This window comes from Macaca nemestrina, chromosome 1 (assembly GCF_043159975.1).
Source record: "Macaca nemestrina isolate mMacNem1 chromosome 1, mMacNem.hap1, whole genome shotgun sequence".
Taxonomy (NCBI): Eukaryota; Metazoa; Chordata; class Mammalia; order Primates; family Cercopithecidae; genus Macaca; species Macaca nemestrina.
Genome location: NC_092125.1, coordinates 179771754 through 179793605, shown reverse-complemented (window position 1 = coordinate 179793605; position 21852 = coordinate 179771754). Strand labels below are relative to the sequence as shown.

The 21852-nt window shown below is 42.2% G+C and overlaps 1 protein-coding gene and 1 pseudogene across 2 annotated transcripts in view; one reads left to right on the top strand and one right to left on the bottom strand.

The window, feature by feature from the left end:
• Window positions 1–18183, bottom strand: part of LOC105495087 (NDC1 transmembrane nucleoporin) — a 67390-nt gene extending 49207 nt beyond the window's left edge. Inside the window, exons 1-5 of one of the 2 annotated variants that reach the window (XM_011764270.3) lie at window positions 17397–18183; window positions 14706–14826; window positions 11330–11431; window positions 6545–6719; window positions 4291–4429 (exon numbers count right to left, since the gene is read on the bottom strand). In XM_011764270.3, coding sequence (XP_011762572.2) covers window positions 4291–4429; window positions 6545–6719; window positions 11330–11431; window positions 14706–14826; window positions 17397–17453 — 594 coding nt within the window. In that variant the 5' untranslated portion in view covers window positions 17454–18183. Of the gene's footprint in view, window positions 1–4290; window positions 4430–6544; window positions 6720–11329; window positions 11432–14705; window positions 14827–17098; window positions 17282–17396 lie in introns of those variants that run through there. The other variant, XM_011764271.3, reaches the window with a different exon arrangement.
• A 2534-nt stretch (window positions 18184–20717) lies between these two features.
• On the top strand, window positions 20718–21092 carry LOC112428980 (large ribosomal subunit protein eL37 pseudogene; annotated as a pseudogene).
• The last annotated feature ends 760 nt before the right edge of the window (window positions 21093–21852 follow it).

Below are 21852 nucleotides of genomic sequence, written 5' to 3'. Positions count from 1 at the left end.
AAAAAAAAGAAAGAAAGAAAAAAAAATCTCATAATGTTTAAAGAAAGTTTATGAATTTGTCTTGGGCCACATGCGCCCTTAGGCCACAGGTTGGAAAAGCTTGATCTAAGAGAAAGGAATCAAATAAGAAAAAAAATCAAATGTCTTTTCTTGAAAAACCTACACGTTTTCTGAAACAAAGGTTGTCTGCCTCTCTCTCCTTCTCACTCTCTGGCCCTAAAATACCAATGGAAAACAAGATAAATGATTAGAAGGAATCTAAGGAAAAAGAAAAAAAAAAGAAAAAAAGATGAATTTCTCTTTTTTTGTTGTTGGAGATAAGAGTCTCGCTCTGCCTCCCAGACTCGAGTGAAGTGGCGCCATCTCAGCTCACCGCTACCACCACTTCCCAGGTTCAAGCAATTCTTGTGCCTCAGCCTCCTGAGTAGCTAGGACTACAGGTGCACCACGCCTGGCTAATTTTTACATTTTCAGTAGAGATGGGTGGGGTATTGCCATATTGCCCAGGCTGCTCTCAAACTCCTGAGCTCAGGCAAGCTGCCCACCTTGGCCTCCCAAAGTGCTAGGATTACAGGCATGAGCCACTGCACCCAGCCCTGGTCTTCATTTATGCTTATATTAGGACTGATCCTTCCTTAAGGAACTTCAGAAGCTTAAGAATAGCAAAGAATTATAGTACTGAGAAGCTATATCTTCATATCATGAATGGAGATGCCTACAGTATCTTACAAAAAGCAGCCCAAGCCAGGTGCAGTGGCTCACGACTGTAATCCCAACACTTTGGGAGGACAAGGTAGGCAGATCACTTGAGGTCAGGAGTTCTAGACCAGCCTAGCCATCATGGTAAAACCCCGTCTCTACTAAAAATACAAAAATAATAAATATAAGATAAGGCACGGTGGCAGCCACCTGCAATCCCAGCTCTTCGGAAGGCTGAGCCGGGAGGATTGCTTGAACCTGAGAGGCAAAAGTTGCCGTGACCTGAGACCGCACCACTGCACTCCAACCTGCGTGACAGAGCGACACTATGTCTCAAAAAGAAAACAAACAAAAAGTAGTCCATATAAATACTTGGTCACTAATCATATTGCTTCAATTATATTGGTCTGTTCAACTATTTTCAAAGTACAAGATGTGGAATTGCACTATTCTATGTAGCCACTGGGTGCTACCACTACCACACACCTGCCCCAACAAAAACGGCATAGTTCCTATACTATTCCTACCACAGCTTTCACCTCAACCATTCTTCACAAAGGTTCAGAGAGGCTAGGGAAGCAGGGAGACATTTCAGCAGACAGGCAGAAAATACCATTTCCCCCACCTCTTGCTCCTATGCTGAAGTGTTTTTCAATTCCCTGTTGGATTTCTTCTGTGATTTGGCTATGAACTACCCTTCACTAAATATTTACTATGTGCCAGGCACTATGCTAAATGCTCTATAAATCTCATTTAATACTTTCAACAGTCTTGTTGGCATAGTTTGCCAAGCCCTGTCTTGATGTACATTTCTTTGTGCCCTACTTCATACTAACAGTCTGCTTTTCCCTATCGGTCCATCATTAAGAATTATTTTTTGTTCCTGTTCTTTTTTGGTTGGTTGGTTTTGTTTTCATCTTTTTTATTATTTGTATTTTTTACACTCCTGGTAACTCATAGAACAATAAATTTGATAAAGGCAATAGAATTGGTTTTAGTAGTGTAGGCAAGTTTAAAGAAAAAACTAATGGACTAATGGCAAATTGGTTAAAATTAGTAGATCTTTTAAAAGACTTAATTTTTCTACAAAAATTAGCTGAGTGTGGTAGTGCACACCTATAGTCCCAGCTACTCATGAGGCTGAGGCAGAAGAATCATTTGAACCCAGGAGGTGGAGGTTGCAGTGAGCTGAGATTGCGCCACTGCATTCCACCTTGGGCAACAAGAGCAAAACTCCGTCTCAAAAAAAAGCCTTAAATTTTCATAGTTACATGAAAAAAGTAGTTAATGAATAATGTATATAAGATAAAACCACTTATATAAACCCCACTCCACAAAATATATAATGTTATAGCTACATACATGTAAATGTACACTAAACGGTCTGGAAGAATATAAACTTCACCAGTTTAGTGCATTATCCTTAATCCCACTGGTAACAATGGTTGAGACTGGCCACGGGGTGGTCAAGGAAACATTCAACTTATCAATATGATATGATATTTTAATATTTTATAATAAAAATATTATCATTCTTGGAAAGCTACCTGACAGGTAGCATCAAAAATAATGGTGATATAAACATACTCAGACTGTCTGGCAATAAATAAATAAATAAATAAATAACGATGATAATGTTAATGGTTGTTATTGCTTATAAAATTCTTTAAGCTCTAAAGTTCTCTGGTCAGCTTGGCTATTAATCACATTGCGCTCTATAGAGGGTCAGAAGGGGAATGGGCCTGACTTCTCAGTTTCCTGACAATCCAACTTGCTTCCTTAGCAACTTAAAATGCACATGGAAAGGTCATACACCGTATGCCACACTCCTAGAATTAACGAAAGAAGGATAAGCTATGGTGTCATCCCTCCCTCTTAGTCTTCTCGGGAGGCAAACCTATCCTGCTGGGCAAGACACTTACAAACCTGATGGGCAGGAAACTATGGTCCTGGGCATCAAAAGCCATCATTTCCACTAGTCTTCCCAAATCTTCAGCTTCTTCATTCCACTGCCCTTCCATCGCACCACCCAGCAAAACACCTGCTCCAACTATCCCCAGGCTGAAGAACAGCACCCAACTCAGCAGACCAATACCACTATACACTCATGGCTACAAGACATGCCCCAAATACATTTTTTGACCAAATACTGAATCACCAATTGTTAAAAATCAATATTCTGCCAAAGCTGAAGCCAAAGCTATTACCATCATAGAATAAACTTTTGGGATTAAGAATAAATCTAACATTGTACCAAAAGAAATCACAAAAAAAAAAAAGTACTAAAATTTTACAAATTTTGACATTACATGGTAGAAACAATAATTTTTGCTCCAATGTCCAGTCTTCAGTCTACCAGGGCATGAATGAAGGAAGTAATAGAATTGCGCAAATGAGGAGCAGCAGAAACAGGCTGGGAAGAGCCCTCACGCATCCGTGAGACACCTCAACCATCTTTCCCTCTCCTGCCAGAGGAGTGCTTCTCAGTTCCAGGAATAACTCCTACCAGATTACATTTTTAAGACCTAACTGAAAGGTAGATTATACTCTACCACTCAAACCAGCTGAAACTGTTTTATTTACACAAACTTTGCCTTGTTCTGAAAATGGTAGGAGACAGTAAGTGACATATTCTAAAATTACTTGCACATCCCCAAACTCACAAGGTTCTTAAGTTCAAAAAGAAGCTAGCAGGCCAGCCACGGTGGTTCACACCTGTAACCCCAGCACTTTGGGAGGCCAACACGGGCAGATAGCTTGAGCCCAGGAGCTTGAGACCAGCCCGGGCAACAAGGAGAAACCCCGTCTCTACAAAAAATACAAAAATTAGCCAGGCACAGTGCTGCACACCTGGAGTCCCAGATACTCGGCGGGGCTGAGGTGGGAGGACTGCTTGAGCCAGGAGGTGAATGCTGCAGTGAACCATGATCACGCCACTGCACTCCAGCCCGGGTGACAGAGTGAGACTCTGTCTCAAAAAAAAGAAAAAAAAAAAAAGCAGCAGCTGGGCGCGGTGGCTCATGCCTATAATCCCAGCACTTTGGGAGGCCGAGGTGGGTGGATTACTTGAGGTAACAAGTTCAGGACCAGCCTGGCCAATATGGTGAAACCCTGTCTCTACTAAAAATACAAAAATTAACTGGGCATGGTGGCATGTGGGGGCTGAGGCAGGAGAATTGCTTGAACCCGGGAGGCGGAGGTTGCAGTGAGTCGAGATTGCGCCATTGCACTCCAGGCTGGGCGAAGGCAAGACTCTGTCTCAAAAAAAAAAAAAAAGAAGCTACAGATTACTATGTATGAACATCATCAAACCCTGGTGGGTCACAGCAAGTGCCATTACCTAGCAGGAAGGGAAACAGTGTAGCAAAGAGGTATTCTGAGAATGTCAAAAGGTAACTACAACTCTCAAAAACATGCTGAAGTCTCATGAAGACAAATATCTTCTCTCTAAATGGCATTTTGAGGATTTCAGTTCTAAGTTTTGGTTACCAAATATTGAATGAATCAGATAAATCCAGTTATATACATAAGCACGAAGGCAATTTTACCTCAGCCAAATTTTGACATAAAGTAATGCTCAAGTGATCTTACCTGTATAATGGGAAATGGAAGATAGTTCATGTTGTTAACAAAATACAAGAGGCTATAGCTATAGCCCATGAATGCTCCAGCCAGTAGGAAAAAAAGATGATATTCATTCAAGCAGGTTTGCGCAGCAGGGCTACCAAAGCTGAAGGGAAAAAATTAAGTTATTAATTCAACAGTCAGGGACATATATCACTGTTTTAGGCTCAATGTTTACTGAAGGCAAAGCTTAATTACTTTAATTACTTAAGACTTAAGAAATGTCCCAAATTCTAACAAGATGGCTCGTTTTCAGTAAGTGTGAACAAAATTAACAAAACCTTTTTTCCTGAATCATGAAACTCTGATCTTTAATTAATTCTACCTCTATTCCCCTGGAAATCTGATATGATTAAGAATATCTACTATAATAATAAACAGTGTTGCTTACAAGTTGGTAAACTGTGTCTGGGCTGAGAGCAACTATAAATGAGTTACACATACCTGATAGAGATGCCGTAACATTGGGTTTGTGTTATCTCTTTAAAACTGAGTATTCCCTCATGGGGATCCTGGATGCTGTGCCCATAAAACTGCTACAAGAGATACTACTGGATTTTGTGGGGCACAAGGTCTTTAAAGCAGAGAGTCCCATACATGTCTGATACTGATTTTTTTTCCTCCTTGTACCTGAGCTGTATCCACAGACAAGACTGCAGCTCCCACGTGGCTATGGGACCTATCATCTGTTTGAACTGCCTGAAGGACTCCTGCTGAAGAGGAACTCCTGATGCTTCCCAAATCTAAGAGGATCCCCCTGCTGGACACTGCTGTAAGCCCACTCCCCTATCATTTTACAAGAGCTTTCATTATAAGCATAAGATCTATTTGGTAAACAACAAGCTCTCAAACTCCTTTCTTAAAAAAAAGAACTCCTTTGAGAGTTTCTTGAGAATCTCTATGATCTATCAGATATCTGGGGGTATACAGAGACAACATCATAATTCAGTAGAACGCCATTTTTAACAGAGGCACACAGGTTGTAGGCCTGCCCCACCATCTAACTCCAGGAGAGGTAAGACACAAAGTTAACTGTTATCTGAACTCCGAGTTACAAAATGATGAAGAAAGATTCGTTTTGTTAAAGATTCTGACTGTGAAATTATCAGGAAATGTATTTGTAATAGGCACTATAACGTCTTCAACAACTTGTAGCTTACGGTTGCCTTCTGCTCCCTGGAACTTCACCTTCACCTCCATTAGGAAGAGAAGTGCAAAAAAGAATTCAAGACTCATCCATGGTGAGCAGTTGGGATTTCCTTTTTCATAGCAGTCCTGTACTCACAGTCTTTTATCATTTAATGTTTATCAACAGGACAGTTTTCACCAAGAAAGCTTATGAGGTTAAGCGGGGAAAAAACTACCTGCCTTATATAATAGTAGCTGGAGGCAAAAAGAAAATCAAGTATTCAGTAGTAATAATGTAACACTGTTTTAAAGTCAGTGGAAAACAGAGAATTTAAGATCACTCCAATCATCTTTGTTTAAAAAAAAAAAAAAAAAAAAAAAAAAACAAGGTCTCACTACACTGCCCAGGCTGGAGTGCAGGAGCTATTCACAGGCATAATCATAGGGCACTGCAGCCTCCAATTTCTGAACTCAAGGGATCCTCCTGCCTCAGCCTGCCAAGCAGTGGGATGACAGGCACATGCCACCACTCCTGGCTCCCAGTAATCTTTTCTAATTTTTAGTCAGAATATCAACTTGCAATTAGTATCAATGCCATGTGTTGAAGAACTATAGGAGTTTCAAAATTATAGAAGCGCTCTATAAAAGGCAGTTACAATTTTTTAAAATTTTTTCTTCATTCTTTCCATACTACCCTTCCTTCAAACTCCAACCAAATGCTACCTCCTCCAAGAACATGTGTGGATCCCTCTTGTTTTCTGAACTTCCACAGGTTTTGTCTGCACATCTCACTTTCTTCATCCTATTACATTCCTCTGCATCCATGTCTTAATTTCTCTATTGTTCTCAACTCTCAAGGATCTTATAGTCTATGTTTGAATCACTCTCATAAATCGCATAGCACCTTGCACATAATGTTTTTTTAATTGCTGAATTCAATAAACATAAAATATTAAAAACATTTGATGTATGCAAAAAAGCACCTTTTACAGAAGTCTGGAAAGCAAAGATTACTCATAGGATTAACCTATATAGGTCACCTTTGGCTTAGTAATTAAACGAAGTTCCTAAGGAAAAATATATTTAATATTACCTGTTAGTACCAGTGCAGGGGACCACGAGAAAACTGTACTGGCCCTGGGTTATCACGGCAGCACACCAGGCCATCACCATTCCCATTGCAGCATGAATAAATGAGTGCATGAGTTGCTGAGGATGAATGATCTTCCCTATCAGAGCAAGTCTGGAGCAAGGAATAGAAGGCACAACTGCAAAGGAAACACATTACTGTGGCTTTATAATCTGCAGCATATGCAGTTAGAGGATCTAAACTGTCCCCTCTCATCCTGGCACAAATGCTCCAAAAGCAGAAAGAAACCCACAATCAATGTAAAACACAAAACAGAAAAATGTAAAGTTAAAAATTCTAAGTTAAAAAAATTTGAGGAAAGCATGAATAAACAGACACAAAAAAATCCAAAGAATCTAGAGATGAAACCTAAGGGCAGCATGATTAACATTTTTCATTAAAATTTCCTAATAGTTCAAATAGTGCCTATCCTAGTATTCTCGTAAGCACCATAAAAGAGTAATGACTTTTTTTTTCATATATGGACTACTGTAATGGTCTTGCAGTGTGGGAGAGTGACTGGGCTCAGCTCCTGAATACTGACTTTTTTATTTATTTATTTATTTATTTATTTTATCTTATTTTATTTATTTTTGAGACGGAGTTTCACTGTTGTTGCCCAGGCTTGAGTGCAGTGGCACGATCTTGGCTCACTGCAACCTCTGCCTCTCGGGTTCAAGCGATTCTCCTGCTTCAGCCTCCCAAGTAGCTGGGATTATGGGCGCCTGCCACTATGCCCAGCTAGTTTTTGTATTTTTAGTAGAGACAGGGTTTCACCATGTTGGCCAGGCTGGTCTCAAACTCCTGACCTTAGGTGATCCACCCACCTTGGCCTCCCAAAGTGTTGAGATTACAGGCATGAGCCACCATGCCTGGCCTACTTTTTAAAAAGAGCTCCTACCATCAGCATTTGAAACTGTCAATATATAGTCCACTTACGAAAAAAAAAACCATAAAGAAGGTAAATACTGACAACATAAATGCTAAGATAAATGCTTATATGGGGATTTTTAATACCCTTCAGACAATCCAAAAACATTTTCTGCAAATGAGCTAGGGAGGCAAGTATGTGTAGGACATGAGGGATGTTTACCTTTGGAAACAGCTAGCCTAGGGTTCCCTGATCTATCTATGCAGGTATTTTCCTCTTACTATACTCAAAGTAAAGAGATGGCAGGAGATAGAAAATTAAGTATGAAGGGACAAGTTTCAGGTGCTTTACACTTTGAGGAAGAGGCTCCTATCACCTCTCCCTCCCTACCAGAAATGCCCACAAGGTCCTACTGACTGTGCAACTAACTTGTAACACTCTAAATATACCAAATCCTCTCATATCACTAAGCCTTTTTATACGCTATACCTTCTCTCTAGAACATCATATTCCTTCTTTGTTTACTTAATTCAACTCATCCTGCAAGGCTTGGTTTAAGCATCATCTCCTCAAGTTCCCCCATGCTGGGGCAAGTGGTGCTCCTATATAAGCTCTTACCATCCAATGTACTGTAATCAAATATGCTTCATATTTACTGTCTGTCTCTCCATTAACCACGATCCTCTGGAGAAAGATGGAACCGTATCATTTCTCTCTTCTCCTCACACAATGCATGGCACATAGTAAATGCATAAGGGATGGTTACCGAAGGAATGAGCCAAAGTGAATAGTCAGGCTTTAAGAAGGACTGACTGGGGACCCCTCAACTGACATATTACATACAGAAGATGACCCACGCACAAGGGAGAGTATGAAAGAACACTCTGTTTAAGTGTGGCTGTAAGCCAAAGAGTTTCGAACAGGGCTGGCATGGAAAAAGCCTACCAGCCAATAGAGAGGAATTAAGAAAGCAGGCTGGGTGCAGTGGTTCACGCCTCTAATCCCAGCACTGTGGGAGGCCGAGGCAGGCAGATCACAAAGTCAAGAGTTTGAGACCAGCCTGGCCAATATGGTGAAATCCCGTCTCTACTAAAAATACAAAAACATAGCCAGGTGTGGTAGTGGGCAACTGTAATCTCACCTACTCAGGAGGCTGAGACAGGAGAATCACTTGAACCCGGGAGGCGGAGGTGGCAGTGAGCCAAGACCGCACCACTGCACTCCAGCCTGGGCAACAGAGCGAGACTCCATCTCAAAAAAAAAAAAGAAAGCAAGCAAGCAAGGCCAGGCCCAGTGGCTCACGTCTGTAATCACAGTACTTTGGGAGGCCAAGGCAAGCAGATCACTTGAGGTCAGGAGTTCAAGACCAGCCTGCCCAACCCCCATCTCTACTAAAAATACAAAAATTAGCCAGGCGTGGTGGCATATGCCTGTAATCCCAGCTACTCAGGCAGCTGAGGCAGAAGAATTGCTTCAACCTGGGAGGTGGAGGTTGCAATGAGCCAAGATCGCGCCACTGCACTCCAGCCTGGGCGACAAAACTACACTCCGTCTTGTAGACCAAAAAAAGCAAGCAAGCAAGGGAAAAGGATAAGTACTGTAACATCCAGAGTTAGAATTTAAAATTTTACACCATATTTTACAAGGAAGTACTGAAGAGCTAAAAAGGAAAATGACGTAGGCTGGGTGCGGACACTCACACTTGTAATCCCAACATTTTGGAAGGCCGAGGCAGGCCGATCACCTGAGGTTGGGAGTTTGAGACCTGCCTGACCAACAGAGAGAAGTCTCATCTCTACTAAAAACAGAAAAAATTAGCTGGGTGTGGTGTGCATGCCTGTAATCCCAGCTACTCGGGAGGCTGAGGTAGGAGAATCGCTTGAATCCGGAAGGCAGAGGTTGCGGTGAGCTGAGATCATGCCATTGCACTCAGCCTGGGCAACAAGAACGAAACTCTGTCTCAAAAAAAAAAAAAAAAAAAAAAAAATCCTCCCGGTCTGAGTATTCTATGATCCCACTGCATCTGTTTTCTCTTAAAAAAAAAAAAAAAGGCCGGGCGCAGTGGCTCAAGCCTGTAATCCCAACACTTTGGGAGGCCAAGACGGGCAGATCACGAGGTCAGGAGATTGAGACCATCCTGGCTAATCCGGTGAAACCCCGTCTCTACTAAAAAATACAAAAAACTAGCCGGGCGAGGTGGCGGGCGCCTGTAGTCCCAGCTACTCGGGAGGCTGAGGCAGGAAAATGGCATAAACCCGGGAGGCGGAGCTTGCAGTGAGCTGAGATCCGGCCACTGCACTCCAGCCTGGGCCACAGACCGAGACTCCGTCTCAAAAAAAAAAAAAAAATTGGCCAGGCGTGGTGGCTCACGCCTATAACCCCAGCACTTTGGGAGGCCGAGGCGGGCAGATCACAAGGTCAGGAGATCGAGACCATCCTGGCTAACATGGTGAAACCCCGTCTCTACTAAAAATACAAAAACAAAATTAGCCGGGCATGGTGGCGGGCACCTGCAGTCCCAGCTACTCGGGAGGCTTAGGCAGGAAAATGGCGTGAACCCAGGAGGCGGAGCTTGCAGTGAGCTGAGATTGTGCCACTGCACTCCAGCCTGGGAGACAGAGAAAGACTCCATCTCAAAAATAATAATAAATAAATCAATAAACAGAATATTCATATAATCAATGAAATGTAAAATCTAAAACATGTCATTATGATAAACTAAGGTTTAGACATGTTAGTACACATTGAACATGTACATTTAAAAAAATGTTTTTAAATTAAAAAAAAAAGGAAAATTGGCCAGGCGCAGTGGTTCATGCCTGTAATCCCAGCACTTGGGAGGCCGAGGAGGGCGGATCACAACAAGGTCAAGAGATCAAGACAATCCTGGCCAACGTGGTGAAACGCCGTCTCTTCTAAAAATACAAAAATTAGCCGTGTGTGGTGGCACATGCCTGTAATTCCAGCTACTCGGGAGGCTGAGACAGGAGAATCACTTGAACCCAGGAGGCAGAGGTTGCAGTGAGCTGAGATCACACCACTGCACTCTAGCCTGGTGACAGAGCAAGACTCTGTCTCAAAAAAAAAAACAAAAAAAGGAAAATGCTATAGTGAAAAATAAGTGTCAGGAAAAGCTTTCTATTGTATATTTTTTTCCTTATGTGAAATCTGCCACAACTTGTATCTTAAGGGCAGACTCAAGGAATATGAAAAGGCAGAAAGAGTATGAAGAGAAACAGAAAAATTAAAAGCTCTAGAATCCAGCAGGTGATTCTCCAAAGAAAAACACAAAGTTTTTTTAATCACAGTATTATAGATTATTACATTTGAAAAAAAAAAACAACTTAGAAATCACCTGGTCTTCCCTATAAAGGAATTCTTTTTATAATGTATCTAATAAATCACAGCTTTAATACTAACTATTAAAAGGTCTAAATTTTTTTATTGTGGTAAAATAACAAAATTCACAATTCAAACCATTTTAAAGTACAAAGTTCTGTGGCATAAGTACATTCATATTGTTGTACAACCATTACCACCATCCAGCTCCCAAATGTTTCCATCTTTCACAACTCTACCCATTAAACAGCAATTCTCCACTCCCCTCTCCTAGGCTAGCATTCTACTTTCTTTCTCTATGAATCTGAGTACTCCAGATACTTCATATAAGTAGAATCATATTTGTCCTAAAAAGTCTAAATATATTTTAAAAACAGAAAGTAGCACCCAAATAAATTTTAAGGTACAACATTCAAAGCATATGATTCTGTATACATTTTTAAAATTTTGACACAAAACACATTCACACATAAAATGTACTAAGTTTTCCCTTAAATAAATTTGGATATTTTTAAGAAGGTTAACATTTGAAAACTCACCTGCATAGAACTCCACATTGAAAATACTTATAATTATTATTACCACTGACAGCAGCAGGAGGTAAAAGATTACATAGGAACTATACAGGTCGCTGAAAGAATCTAAAACACAAGAGAGATGAATTAGTAAAGGTTATTCGGTCATGTAGTCATGTTTAGTACACTGCAATATAAAAAGAGCTTGAACCACAATTATTAATTTTAAAGGTCATCTTTTCTTCAAGAATTTAATTGTACACTGCTGACAGGTTCAATGAGATATCAACTCAAGAACTAAAGTGTCGGATGGGTATGGGGGGATCACTGAGCCAGGGAGCTCAAGACCATCCTGGGCACATGGCGAAACCCTATCTCTACAAAAATACAAAAATAGCCAGGTGTGGTGGTACACACCTGTAGTCTCCAGCTACTCGGGAGACTGAGGTGGGAAGATCACTTGAGCCTGGGAGTTTGAGGTTGCAGTGAGCAGTGATCACGCCACTGCACTCCAGCCTAGGCAACCGAGAAAGACCCTGTTTCAAAAACAAAGGGAAAAAAAAAAGAGGTACAGTGTGAGTTATTCGTGCCTGGCCCCAGGTACTTTAAAATTATACTAGAATTTCTTAAATGACCCAGTTAACATTAGACAAAATACTAGAATGTGCAAACATTTCCTTCTTTCCTTCCTTCTCCTTCTCTCTTTCTCTCTCTCTCTCTCTTTCTTTCTTTCTTGACAGAGTCTTGCTCTGTCACCCAGGTTGGAGTGTAGTGACTCAATCTTGGCTCACTGCAATCTCTGCCTCCTGGGTTCAAGCAATTCTCCTGCCTCAGCCTTCCAGTGGCTGGGATTACAGATGCCCGCCACGGCTATTTTTTGTATTTTTAGTAGAGATGGCGTCTCACTATTTTGTCAAGGCTGGTCTTGGACTCCTGACCTCAAGTGATCCACCCACCCCGGCCTCCCAAAATGCTGGGATTACAGGTATGAGCCACTCAGCCACGCATATGCAAATATTTAATCACATGAAAGAGAAGTACCATATTTAGTAATATACCAACAAAGTTTTTTCTTAAAATATAAAGAGTATTTTTCAGATCTCTTCTTCATAAATGCAATTACCTTGTATAGCTAAAGTAACATTTTTGGAAATAGAATAATCCACACATCATCTAAATGAGCAGAACTAAAAAACAAAAAAATCAGGATGTCCCCATGAAATACTAATACATTCACATTTTAGAGTAGTTCAACAATCGATATTCCATCTCAAAGTTTAAAAATATATATATATTATGCCTAAAAACATGAACAAAAGAAATAAAAATAAGAACATATTTGCTAAATAGGCTAAGACTTAATAAAACCACTTATTTTTAAAAGTACGATTCATTGACCTAAATTTTTTTTTTTTTTTTTGAGGCGGAGTCTCGCTCTGTCGCCCAGGCTGGAGTGCAGTGGCGCGATCTCGGCTCACTGCAAGCTCCGCCTCCTGGGTTCCCGCCATTCTCCTGCCTCAGCCTCCCGAGTAGCTGGGACTACAGGCGCCGCCACCACGCCCGGCTAATTTTTTTGTATTTTTAGTGGAGACGGGGTTTCATTGTGTTAGCCAGGATGGTCTCGATCTCCTGACCTCGTGATCCGCCCGTCTCGGCCTCCCAAAGTGCTGGGATTACAGGCTTGAGCCACCGCGCCCGGCCAAATTTTTTTGTTTTTTGAGACGGAGTCTCACTCTGTCACCCAGGCTGGAGTGAAGCGGTATGATCTCAGCTAATTGCAACCTCCGCCCCCCTTCCCCCTTCAAGCAATTCTCGTGCCTCAGCCTCCCGAGTAGCTGGGACTACAGGTGCACGCTGCCACACCCAGGCTGGTTGTGAACTCTTGAGCTCAGGCAATCTGCCCACCTAGCCTCCCAAAGTGCTGGGATTATAGGGGTGAGCCACCACACCTGGCCTATGGACCTAAATTAATGAGGAATATTTACTAAGCATCCACAATTAAACTCAAGCTTCTGATGAGGAAAATGGCATAAATCAAATCCAACCTGGAGAGAAAGTGTTATGAGGATTAAAAAACCTCTGGCCATGAAATGGCAAAAAGTTTTTGTCCCCAGTGCCAATTGTGAACAATTGGTAATGGCTCTCAAATGCAATACTGAGTACTCTGAGGTTGCCACCAGAGAGTCATGATTAGTGAGTAAAGCAGACACAGGTAAGGTGGCTAAAGAAATATTTGCTATGCCTGTGCTGACTTATGGCTTAATTTCACCTGACCAGTGGGACCTATCAAAAAAGTGATGGACATATGTCAACAAGAAACTTAACACCAATTATCTCCAAAGGTCATAGGTAAAGAGTCCCAACTCCTTGAAAACTGGCATTTTCTTGTGAAAAAAGAAATTAAAAACTCACTTCCCACTTCACAAGGCAAAAGAAAGACCAATTTTCAATCCTAAATCAGTTACTCACTAGCTGTGTATCTATGCATGGATTATTTAACCTGAATCTCAGTTATCCCATTTATAAAGTAGAAATAATAACTCTTAACTACACAGTTACAGGAAGGATAAGAGGTAATATACGTAAGGAGCTGGCATACAGTAAACAGGCAATAATGGGTAGTTGTTAACAGAAAACAAGTTACTTTTAATAAATTTAGTAATCTTATTTAGTCTCTAAGGAATTTAAGGCACATTTTAGGCCAGGTGCGGTGGCTCACGCCTGTAATCCCAGCACTTCAGGAGGCCGAGGCAGGTGGATTTCGTGAAGTCAGGAGCTCAAGACCAGCTTGGGCAACATGGCAAAACCCCATATCTACTAAAAATACAAAAATCAGACAGGCATGGTGGCGCGTGCTTGTAATCCCAGCCACTCACGAGGCTGAGGCACAAGAATTGCTTGAAGATGGGAAGCAGAGGTTGCAGTGAGCCAAGACTGAGCCACTGCACTCAGCCTGGGTGACAGAGCGAGACTCTGTTTCAAAAAAAGAAATCAATGCTCTTAATTTAGATGTATTTTTAAAAGAGGTACATGTCATATTTTCTACCCACAATTTCAAATCGATGACAGGAACAGTTTTCTATTTTAAAGAGACAAACAATCTCAATAAAGCTGTCCAAAGGAAAAACAAATGAAACTAAGTTTTCATTTATGGGGTCTTCTAATGATGTTTTTGTTCCTATGATCACACATAGTCTTTGACAAGCTTATTAATCTTATTACATAATAAAAAGGTGATTTATGTTATGAAGGAGATGTCTTAAAATTATCTCAAAGTGAATGTTTTGATGTGTCAATATAACATAGGCAGTAATTAAAAATAAACTGCTTGAAACATAATGCAATTTTTATGTTGAGAAGTAGGTCCTATAACTTTCTCTCCAAATTGAGTATCACTTACCAGACAGCCACTGTACAGGATGAAACAAATCAATCCTGCTGAAAATTATAAATACTGTGGTGCAGAGGGGTAGAAGCAGCACTGACCAAACAATACTTGCAACTATCCTCCAGCCCAAAACCTAAAAACAAAAAGAAAAACCCTCAATCATGAAGTCAGTTAAATTATTTCAGTTATGCAAATCCTATCTTTTCATACAGGATGTTAATCACTAACTCAGATCATAATCCATTAACTCAAACATTCACTCCTACTAATAACATTACATACCACTAAAGAATTTATAATATCAGTGAGCTGATGCTTGCATTAGTACAAAGTTAGGTGCAACATCAAATATCATACTTTGTATAAGGGGTGGTGGGCATTGATTTACAGCTGTTTTAGAGCAACTAATACTTGTCCCTCTAGGCTTCACTGATAGCTATATTAATATATAAAGGCTGTACACATTTTATGGGAACCACCTGTGTACTGTATTTACAATCAACAGACATGAACCTTTACTGGGCAACTACTGCACTGTAGTATTCTATTCATGTTTGAATTGCCAGTATCTATCATATAGGAGGAAAATCTTTACTGCTGAATAATACAAGAAGATATAGAGGGGTTTTAAACATGGAAGTGACAATCAAATTCAAGTTGCTCAAGGTAAAACATGTCTTTTTACTGAAAGCTGGCTTTAAGGAAGAAGGATCAGAAGGGACAAGAACTAAACAGGAGACAAAGCAGTTAGGAGGCAGTCCACTAAAAAGTTGAGGCCGGGCGTGGTGGCTCACACCCGTATCCCAGCAATTTGGCAGAGCAGGACAGGCAGATCACTTGAGGCCAGGAGTTTGAGACCAGCCTGGTCAACATGGTAAATCCCTGTCTCTACAAAAAAATTTTTTTAAAAATTAGCCAAGCATCACTCCAGCCCAGGCGACAGAGCAAGACTCTGTCTAAAATAAAAAAAAGAATAAAGTTCAACTCCTGTCCCACATTCTTCTTCTTGTTGTGTTTTTGAGACAGTCTCACTCTGTCCCCCAGGCTAGACACAATGGCGCCATCTCAGCTCACTGCAACCTCTGCCTCCTGGGTTCAAGTGATTCTCCTGCCTCAGCCACCTGAGTAGAGTAGGTGGGGTTACAGGTGCCCTCCACCACACCCAACTAATCTTTTTTTTTTTTCAGTAGAGACGGGGTCTCAAACTCCTGACCCCAAGTGATCCTCCAGCCTCAGCCTCCCAAAGTGCTAGGATTATAGGCCTGAGCCACTGTGCCCAGCCTCCACATTCTATATAAAATTAACTCAAAACGGATTAAAGACCTACATGTAAGAGCTAAAACTATAAAACTCTTGGAAGAAAACATAGGAGTAAACCTTCATGATCTTGGATTTGGCAATGGTTTCTTAGATATGACACCAAAAGCATAAGCAACAAAAGAAAAATATAAACTGGACATCAGCAATATTTAAAACTTTTTTGCTCAAAAGACACTGCCAGCCGGGTGTGGTGGCTCACAACAGCCAAGGGTGGAAACAACCCAAATACCCACATACTGATAAATGGATAAACAAAATACGCTATGTCCATACAGTGGATTATTCAGCCACAAAAAGGAAAGAAGTACTCATGCATGCTAAACATGCACCGGGCACGATGGCATGCACCTGATGTCCCATATAGTTAGGAGGCTGAGGCAGGAGGACTGGTTGAGCCCAGGATTTCAAGGCCAGTCTGGAGAAGATACCCTATCTCTATTATAAAAATAATTTTAAAAAAAATTTTAGGAGCCAGGCACGGTGGCTCAAACATAGTATCTCAGCACTTTGGGAGGCCGAGGTGGATGACTCACTTGAGGTCAGGAGTTCAAGACCAGCCTGACCAACATGGTGAAACCCCATCTCTACTAAAAATACAAAAATTAGCTGGGCGTGGTGGTGCGTGCCTATAATTCCAGCTCCTCAGGAAGCTGAGGCAGAACTGCTTGAACCCGGGAGGCGGGGGTTACAGTGAGTCGACATCGCGCCATTGCACTCCAGTCTGGGCAACAGGGAGCGAGCCTCCGTTTCAAAAAAAAAAAAAAAAAGATAAGACTTAAGGACCCAAAAGTTTTTAGTTTGGAATACAGGGGAGATGGCAGTGCACTGGGATAGAAGCACTTTTCCAAAACGGATCTTTCTTCTCTTTCTCTTTGCACTCCAGAGAAAGGATGTAGTACTGTTAATTCTACAACTTGTTAAGGAGGAAGTACTATTACCCTCAGCTCAGTCCCACTCTACCTTACAAAGAACACCTGCCCTGCTTACTGGACCCTAACCCCAGCCTCTATTAATGCCACATTTCTTTCCAATTCCGTGCATTCCTTCCCACTTCTTAACGAAACAGTTATTTATTTTGCACCTACTGGACACGGTACCCTTGCGTAAAACTCCGCCTTACTCCCTATTCCAATCTCCATTCAGTACATCCGTCCCGTTCTGACCAACTTCCTTCCACTCGGGACCCCTCTCCTACCCCGTAACCAGCTTTCACTCAGGACGCCCCACAACCCCGCAATCAGTCCCCCAGGTGGTGCCTTCCACACGCGTTCCCTCCACGCTACCCTGGGACTGGCCCTCCCCCGCCCAGCGCGCACGCGCGGTCAAAGCTTCCTCGCCCGGCCCGATCCTGGCAGCGCGTGCCACAGTGCACGCCGCACTCACGCGCCACAGTATGTCCCGCGACCTGCCAGCGCAGGGCCCACTCACGGCCGTGGCCATGGAGATGGCGGCCCCCAGTCTAGGGAGTACGGGAGACAGTGAGCCCGCCCGCCACCGCAGTTCAAAGGGAGGAAAGCCCCAGGAGGACCCTGCTGGGGCTGCCTCAAACGCTGCCTGAGCGAAGCCCGGCCCAGGCCTCAACCCATCCCTGCGAGGCCTCGTCTGGACAAGCTCAACGGGCCAGGACTGCCGCGCAGACACATCCCGCAAACGGGGCTGTAACTACAGGAACCGCCCTGTGGCGTCCAAAAGCTCTCTTCGAAGCAGGGTCCAGCGGGGCGCCAGAAGCACGTGGCGGCGCTGCATGCTGGGAACTGTAGTCTCGACGGCCCCCTGGGAGAAAGTAGAAGGAGTGTTGCATTCTGGGACTCGGAGTTCCAAAGTACAGAATGCAGGGAGTCGAGGTCTTCCTGGAGGTGCCTTGAGGCATGCTGGGAATAGTAGTCTTTTATAAAGCCGATAACAGCCACAGTATTGATTGATTGGAATTCTGCAGTTAGAAAGAGCTAGCAAAATGATTTGCCCTCATTTCTCCCTATTACTTTATCAGTCACCTAAAAGTGAAATCAAAGGATGTGGTGGTCCTCTCCACAATAGGTACGCAGTAATTTTACTGAAATTAAAAAAAAAAAATTCTCTAGAGATGCCTTTGGTTTCATAAAATCTGGTTTCTACTTCCAGATCTGCCCCTTGCTAAATTGAATATTTTTATCTTCTTTGACCCTCCATTTCTTCAACTGTAAGATAAGGATGAAAATAAAAATATCCTGGTGATACTGTGAGGATGTAAATAATATGCTATACAAATATTATCATTAATATACTGCCGGTAAGAAAAAAGGTTTTTCAGCAACCCAAGTTTCACCTAATGAAGTCTTCTCAGTGCTTTAGACCTCAGTGAGATCCCTGGATGCATATCGCTAACACCTTTTCATGCTCAATCACATGCCACAGACAACATTCAATACTCAAGACAGAAATAGATTCAGTGATTTACTGACTAAAGAAATGCATAGGCTGGTGAGAGGAATTGAGATCGCACCTACTGCTCTGCAATGTTTGCCCACAACGGCTTCCTGAATGCTTTAAGATTATATCCTATTCACTTCCAAAACCATGTTACTATCAATCGTGTCTAAAGCACTGCAGGACAAACTGGGAATACAACTGATAGATCAAGTCTCTGCCGTGAAGAGACCCATCTGGTGGTGGAGAAAACTTGTAAAGAATTAGTCCAGGCCAGGCACAGTGGTTCATACCTGTAATCCCAGCACTTTGGGAGGCTGAGGCAGGAGGATCACAAGCCAGGAGTTTCAGACCAGCCTGGGCAACATAGTAAGACCTCATCTCCACCACAAAAAAAAAAAAAAAAAAAAAATTTAATTAGCCAGGTGTAGTGGTGCACACCTGTAGTCCAAGCTACTCCATAGACTGAGGCAGGAGAATTGCTTGAACCTGGGAGGTTGAGGCTGAAGTGAGCAGTGATGGCACCATCACACTCCAGCCTGGGCCATAGAGTGAGACCCTGTCCAAAAAAAAAAAAAAAAATTAGTCCAAATGAGTGTTCATAAAGATACCTCATGTTCTAAGGTTCTTGTGGTAGAGACTACTCGTTGTCTGCTTCAATATCTATTCTCCCCTTCTTTCATAATAACTGAACTCCCAGTTTTTAACTGGGCATATAGTTACATTTCCCAGCCTCTCTTGCAGCTAAGTGTGGCCAGCTGACTGAGTTCAGGCCAATAAAATATAATCAAAGTATTGCATGGTAGCTTCCTAGAAACCCCCTTAAAAGGGAGCTTCTGCATGGTGGTCTTTGCCTCTTCTTAATCCCATCCTCCATTCAGCTGCCTGGATTTGGGATGTGTTGGCTGGAGCTCTAGCACCATACTGGACCACAGAAAGGGGGTCACACTGTAGGGAAAATGAAGTACTGAGCTTAAAGGAGACTTGATTATTTACAGCAACCATATCAGTCCTAGGCTACCTGCCTTTACCTCCTAATTTCATTTATACAAGAGACAATTATTTATTGTTTAAGCCACATCTATCTATCTATCTATCTATCTATCTATCTATCTATATATATATATATATATTTTTTTTTTTTTTTTTTGAGACAGAGTCTCACTCCTTTGCCCAGGCTGGAGTACAGTGGCGTGATCTCAGCTCACCGAACCTCCACCTCTCGGGTTCAAGTGATTCTCCTGACTCAGCCTCCTGAGTAGCTGGGATTACAGGTGCATACTACCATGCTGGCTAATTTTTGTATTTTTCAGTAGAGACAGGGTTTTGCCATGTTGGCCAGGCTGGTCTCAAACTCCTGACCTCAGGTGATCTGCCTGCCTTGGCCTCCCAAAGTGCTGGGATTACAGGCATCAGCCATCACGCCTGGCCTCTGCTTCTATTTTTATAGCACCTATCACAATCTTAAATCATCTTGTGTATTTGTTTACTTCTTATTGTCTGACTTCTCACTAGTATACAAACTTCACAACAGCAGGGACTTTGTCTTGTTTATCATTGCTTCCAAAGTACCCATTGCATTAGTAAGTAATCAATGAATTTTTATTTAATGAATAATGAATGAGTGGAGGAAATTAACTATATTGGACAGTGTTTCTTCAGGACAACAACTTTTGATACCTATATCAAAGGGGGATTTAATGCAGGGAATTGGTAACAAAGTTGTTGGAAAGGCTGAAAAAGTATGGGAAAGAAAGAACGGGGCTGCAGTAGCAAACAGCAGAAAGGAGTTATTGCCCAAATACCAGGAAGCTACTACTTCCATTAGAGCCATGAGACAACACTGAATGCTGAGCTACTGAGGGTGGTGCCCCTGCTGCTGTCAGAACTATTGTTTTGAGCACCCTGTAGCTGCTGAAAGCACTACCCAGAAGTGCCTGCAACTATCCAGGGTTGCTGTCTGAGCCTTTGAAAGCTATAACCTGGCCAAGCGTGGTGGCTCACACCTGTAATCCATTTGGATTACTTTGGGAGGCCAAGGTGGGTGGATCACAGGGTCAGGAGATTGAGACCATCCTGGCCAACATGGTGAAACCCTGTCTCTACTAAAATTACAAAAATTAGCTGGGCGTGGTGGCACGCGCCTGTAGTCCCAGCTACTCAGGAGGCTGAGGCAGGAGAATAGCTTGAACCAGGGAGGCAGAGGTTGCAGTGAGCCGAGATCGCGCCACTGCACTCTAGCCTGGAGACAGAACAAGACTCCATCTCAAAGAAAAAAAAAAGAAAAAAGAAAAAGAAAGCTATAAACTAATTATTTGAAATAGAATAAAATAAAATTTTTAAATGATACAAGACCTCTTTGGTCTCAGTCACAGAAGCGAGACAAAGGGAACATCATCGTTTGGAAAGCATTGCAATAAGATACACACGTTGTGCTGCCGCTGTGCCTCTAAGGCCTACCACCTTCAGAAGTCAACCTGTGGCAAATGTGGCTACGCTGCCAAGCACAAGAGGAAGTAAAACTGGAGTGCCAGTGCTGAAAGATGAAACACCACCAGGGCTAGTCAAATAAGGCACCTAAAAAGTGTGTATCACAGATTCAGGTATGGATCCCGTGAAGGAACAACACCTAAACCCAAGAAGGCAGCTGTTGCAGCATCCAGTTCATCTTAAGAATTTCACTCCAGGCGCCTGTAGTCCTAGCTACTCAGGAGGCTGAGGCAGGAGAATGGCGTGAACCCAGGAGGCGGAGCTTGCAGTGAGCCGAGATCGCGCCACTGCACTCCAGCCTGGGCAACAGCGTGAGACTCCGTCTCAAAAAAAAAAAAAAAAAAAAAAGAATTTCACTCCAGCCTAGGCAACAGAGCAAAAATTCATCTCAAAAAAAAAAAAAAGAAAAGAAAAAAAGAATTTTGATGATTAGTCACCCAATAAATATTCTGGTTGGCCGGGCGTGGTGACTCATGCCTGTAATCCTAGCACTTTGGGAGGCTGAGGCAGGTGGATCACTTGAGGTCAGGAGTTCAAGAACAACCTGGCCAACATGGTGAAAACCCATCTCTACTAAAAATACAAAAATTAGCTGGGCATGGTGGTGGACACCTGTAATCCCAGTTACTCGGGAGGCTAAGGCAGCAGAATCACTTGAATACGGGAGGCAGAGGTTGCAGTGAGCCAAGATTGCGCCACTGCACTCCAGCCTGGATGACAGAGTGAGACTCTGTCTCAAAAAAAAAAAAAAGTTCTGGTTTTTAAAAATTAAAAAAAAAAAAAAGATACAAGACATGAAGAACAATACCAGTTAGTATTAGAAAAACTCAGAAATTATGTGATAGAACTCAGGGAAGAAATCAAAATTTAAATAATTATTATAAAATGGAAGTTGAATTAGAAGAGCAAAGAAACACAACAGTGATGTCATAACAAAAGAAGA